At 43.2% G+C, this 5,383-nt stretch overlaps 1 protein-coding gene across 1 annotated transcript in view; it reads right to left on the bottom strand.

The window, feature by feature from the left end:
* Positions 1-5,383, bottom strand: part of LIMA1 (LIM domain and actin binding 1) — a 92,348-nt gene that overhangs the window by 41,232 nt on the left and 45,733 nt on the right. The window contains exon 3 of the mRNA XM_015558563.1: positions 3,029-3,074. Within this exon, the coding sequence (XP_015414049.1) occupies positions 3,029-3,074 (46 nt within the window). The remainder of the gene's footprint in view (positions 1-3,028; positions 3,075-5,383) is intronic.

Here is a 5,383-nt window from a genome sequence, read left to right as displayed (position 1 = left end):
CCTCTCACAGTCCAGGAGCCCTCAGAGGATATCCTACTGATGGCTTAGGCCCAGCTATCAGTCAGACATCCTTAGCACTGCCACGGAGGTGGGAGAAGCTCCCGCCACCGTTGCTGCGCTTGCCAGCCATGAACCTGGCTTCTGGATGAGCAGAGCTCCCACTGTGGGAGTGCACTGACCGCCACCGGGCAGCTCCTGCGTTGAGCATCTTCCCCCTGTGGTCAGTGTGTGTCATAGCAACCAGTTGTTCCACTGTTCGGTCTATTTGCAGATTAGCTTTTTATTATATAGGATAGCTAATATGCAAAGTGTCCTCTTGGGAGTTTGACCAGGAGACCGAGAGTTTTATCGCTTGCTATGATGTGCACTGACCACCAGGGGGAAGTGTGGAACAAAGGAAGGCCCTGGCCAGCACCTGGCAGCCGAGGAAGGGAGGCCCCAGCCAGCAGCTGGAAGGCCCTGGTCAGCCCTGATCACTGGCCAGGCGTAGGGACCCTACCCATGCACTAATTTGGTGTACTAGGCCTCTAGTTGTCTTATAATTGGCTTCCATGCTTCTGCCATTGTAGCTCTAGTCTCTCCTCTTTTTAAAATTTAAACCAGATCACATCACTCCTTTGCACACAAACACTCCATCAGGGTTAAAGTCTAAGTCCTCAGCCAGGCTGGTGTGGCTCAGTGGCTGAGCGTCGACCTATGAGCCAGGAGGTCACAGTTTGATTCCCCATCAGAGTACGTGCCTGGGTTGCGGGCTCGATAACCAGTGTGGAGCATGCAGGAGGCAGCCAATCAATGATTCTCTCATCATTGATGTTCCTGTACCTCTCTCCCTCTCCCTTCCTCTCTGAAATAAATAAAAATATTTTTTTTAAAAGAGAAAGAAAGTCTAGGTCCTCACAATGGCCCTATATCGCCTTGCTTTCCCTATTACCCAAGCATACGAAGAATGTTTCTGCCTCAGAGCATTTGCATGTGCTCTTATCTCTTGCCTGAATCATTCTTCTCCCTGGCTCAAATCTTTAGATTTCTGCTCATATGTCTCCTTATCAGAACCTTTCCTTGACCACCCTACGCTCTATCTCTCTTAGCTGCTACATGTTTTCATAGCTCTAATCATCAACTGACACAATATCTTTATTTGTCTGTCTCTCTCACTATAACAGTGATGACGAACCTTTTGAGCTTGGCATGTCAGCATTTTGAAAAACCCTAACTTAACTCTGGTGCCGTGTCACATATAGAAATTTTTTGATATTTGCAACCATAGTAAAACAAAGACTTATATTTTTGATATTTATTTTATATATTTAAATGCCATTAAATAAAGAAAAGTCAACCAAAAAGATGAGTTTGCGTGTCACCTTTGACATGCGTGTCATAGGTTCGCCATCACTGCACTAGAATGTAAACCCTATGGTGGCAGGGAGGTAGTCTGTATGAATGCCTAAAACAGGGCGTGGCTCATAGTAGGTGCTCTTTGAATATTTGCTAAATGAATAGTAAAAGGAAAGAAGGAAGGACAGAAAATGGGGGAAAATAACAGGCAAGGGGGAGAGAAGGAATAAAGAAACTAGCATTTGAGCCCAGCTGGTCTGGCTCAGTGGTTGAGCATGGAAGCTGGGTCCCCAGTGGGGGCGTGCAGGAGGGAGCTGATTGATGATTCTCTTTCATCACTGATGTTTCTCTCTCTCTCTCCCTCTCCCTTATTCTCCGAAATCAATAACATAATAAATAAATAAATAAGATTTTAAAAAAAACGAAACTAGTATTTGAGTGAAATGATGGTAGCTTTTTCTTACAATGTACCTGAGGGGATCCAATTTTTGAATTACAAGAAAACTAAGCTAGGGACCCATTTAGCATTACCCTCTCCCCCCCTTTAGAGAGAACAAATTGACAGGGGCATGTTATATACTAATTTAAACAGGTTAGGTACTGAAAACTGCCAGGAGGATGTTTTCGTAATGCCAGCCAAATTAAAGAATTCTTGTCCAAGTATGTGAGGTTCACCCCCCGCCCCCCATAAGATTAAATGAGTAAAATTTCAAAAGAAATACACCATACAACCCAGCTGGAAAGTTAGCTGGCAGGGAGAGTAGAGAATGGGTACCAGCAGAGAGCTTGCTCTGAGGTTTTAGCCTTTGATGGATCCTGCAGCTAAGAAACTTGCTAACTAGACTGGGTCAAGAAGTTTGTTTCAAACAAAGAACCCAGAGGAGGACAATAGCTGCACAGCTGCTACCACTTAACTGCAGAGATACAGAAATTCTCGTTGTTTGATTTGGAAAAAAGGATGGCATGCCCTGACCGGTTTGGCTCAGTGGATAGAGCATCAGCCTGAGGACTCAAGGGTCCCAGGTTCGATTCGGTCAAGGGCATGTATCTGGGTTTCGGGCACATCCCCAGTAGGGAGTGTGCAGGAGGCAGCTGATCGATGTTTCTCTCTCATCGATGTTTCTAATTCTCTATCCCTCTCCGTTCCTCTCTGTAAAAAATCAATAAAATATATTTTTTTAGAAAAAACATCGATGAGAGAGAAACATCGATCAGCTGCCTCCTGCACACTCCCCACTGGGGATGTGCCCGAAACCCAGGTACATGCCCTTGATCGAATCGAACCTGGGACCCTTGAGTCCACAGGCTGATGCTGTATCCACTGAGCCAAACCGGTTTCGGCAATAAAATATATTAAAAAAAAGAAAAAAGAATGGCAGCCTAGGAAGCCCTGTATCCTAATTTGAGCAGAAGTAATAAGCCATTTTAGTAACCTCAGGCAAAGCACTTGGCCTTCTGTCCTTCACTCAACTCAGGAAAGAAAAAGTGGTTCAAAAGGAGTACATCTGTGAAAAAATGATTCCCTGCACCTAAGCCAAGTTCTCCTGAGCAAATGGCTCGCAAATCAGACCAGCTGGCACAAGTGCCTGGCTCAGCTGACAGGGAGCCCAAGCCCCACAGCGGCTGCAGGTGGCTGGGCCACACAGGCTCTGCTCCTGAGGCCTCACACGCCCCGGGCCTTCTGAGTACTTACATTTCTCCTCTTTTCCGAATTTGCTTCTTCAGCGGCTTTCTGGTACCTTCAGAGAAGGGGGGAAAAGAGAATGTCCTCAAATTAAACTTATATTTTTACTATTTCAATCTTTAAGAAAACGACTTTTGCAAACCTATGTCTGACAGCAACGATCTTTAACAACTCTGTCAGTAGAAGCAGAGAATCAGAGTAGCCCTCACCTCTCAGTTTTCTTATCTAGAAAATGATTTTATATAGCTACTTCCAGGGTTGCCAGAAGATTGAATGAGATCACGTGTATAAAACTGCCTTGGGATTAATCAAAGGATATGGCATTGCATTAATCCTAGGATGTACATTTCCCCCACACTAATGCCTCTGAAATCTTTCATTCTTTTTTTTTTTAAATATATTTTATTGATTTTTCACAGAGAGAAAGGGAGAGAGATAGAGAGTTAGAAACATCGATGAGAGAGAAACATCGATCAGCTGCCTCCTGCACATCTCCTACTGGGGATGTGCCCGCAACCCAGGTACATGCCCTTGGCCGGAATCGAACTTGGGACCTTTCAGTCCGCAGGCCGACGCTCTATCCACTGAGCCAAACCGGTTTCGGCTGAAATCTTTCATTCTTGTCAGCCCAGAGGTAGTCACACTGCCTGCACATGTGTGAATTTGGTCTAAGTATTGGTATTGTCACTTTGGCTCAGTCAAATGTATTTGATGGTACTACACATGTTTTACATGCAATTTAAAATGTGTTTAAAGAGATTATACTATGATTTGGCATTTAAAGAAAAATTATTTTACTTTTTTATGTACACATATGAGTGACATGTGAGAAAAGTTTATGTGTTAAGCAAGCACTGGTCCTGTTTAATTAGCAGTATTTTTTCATAGTGATGCATGAAATAGTGGCACAGCCTACAGTCAATGTCATCTAAGGTTTGATAAACAGGCATATATAATGTATTATTACTTTTATTACTTTATTACATTTATTATTAATTTTAGCACTTTATTTTATCATTTTTATTACTTGGTTCAGGAGATCCCTGAGAATCAAGTGAAGTCCCAGGGCTTTTCGGCAGGGGTGGTCGGGGGGTTGGGAGGGGAATCAGGTTTTCTCCATTTGAAGATCAAGGAGGCCTGGGAGGTCCAGGAGGCAGCAAATCTGGACCACCCAGAACATTAATCTGGCTTCCTAAGAGCCTCTGAGTGAAGCATTGAAGGTGGCACCATTGCTCGGAGAAACCCCACCATGTGCCTCTCCTTGGGTCTGCATGCCTCAGCAACAATCTAACCCCAGAAAAGGGCATGTTCAAAGGGCTGCTTTTTCTCTGTATTAAGGTAGAATTTCAGAATTCACAAGATATTTGTAGAGGGGAAGGAAGTGAGAGAAGAAGAGCAGATGGGCAAGGGCCCATTCTCTGTGTGTTTTGTTTTGTTGTTGTTTCTTTTAAATTTATCTTTATTGTTGAAAGTATTACAGATGTCCCCCCTTTTTTTTCCCATTGACTCCCTCCACCCAGGTCCCATTTCTTTACCAAAACCAACTTTCAATTAATAAATAACTTCAGAAGCTCAGAACTTTCTTAGTATGTGTGTTAAATAGAATAACCTCATACAAAATGGAAGCCAGAAAAAAAGTCCTGATTCTGGCACTGTTGTTTACCTGCTGTGTGACCTGGGTTATATCACTTCATTTATCATTTACCGGCCTCACCTACAAAATTAGGTGACTATGTGAGACGATTTCTATGCCCTCCTTCCATTCCTATCACTGTTTAAATTTTAATAATCAGATATTAATAAGCATCTAATTCAGTTGAGTATTACTCTGCAACAGAGCAAGACTTTCTATAGGATAGGGTAAAAAACACCCAAAAATTTCTGGGATTTTACTAACCATAAAGAGGTGATGAAAGAAAATGATATTAGATGTGCTATAAGTTAAGCAATAAGCTGGAAAGATATTTGCAACTTACATTACACAAAATGGCTAATTTCTCTAGAATAGAAAGAACTCTTACAAATTAATAAGAAAATGACTAACCACTCAGCTGGTGTGGGTCAATGGTTGAGCATCAACTCATGAACTAGGAGGTCATTGTTTGATTCACAGTTAGGGAACAAACCCAGTTTTTGGGCTCCATCCCCAGTAGGGGCCATGTGGGAGGCAGCTGATCAATGATTCTTTCTCATCATTGATGTTTCTATCCCTCTCCCTCTCCCTTCCTCTATGAAATCAATAAAAATATACACATCCTATATAATAAAGAGCTAATATGCAAATGGCCGTCACAACCTCACACCCTCGCATGGGGGGTGGGGGGTGGGGGCTGGCGTACCTGAGGCTGAACACCCCGCCCCCCG

The sequence above is a fragment of the Myotis davidii genome, unplaced genomic scaffold (assembly GCF_000327345.1).
Source record: "Myotis davidii unplaced genomic scaffold, ASM32734v1 scaffold290, whole genome shotgun sequence".
Lineage (NCBI taxonomy): Eukaryota > Metazoa > Chordata > Mammalia > Chiroptera > Vespertilionidae > Myotis > Myotis davidii.
This window is presented reverse-complemented; position numbering and strand designations above follow the sequence as displayed.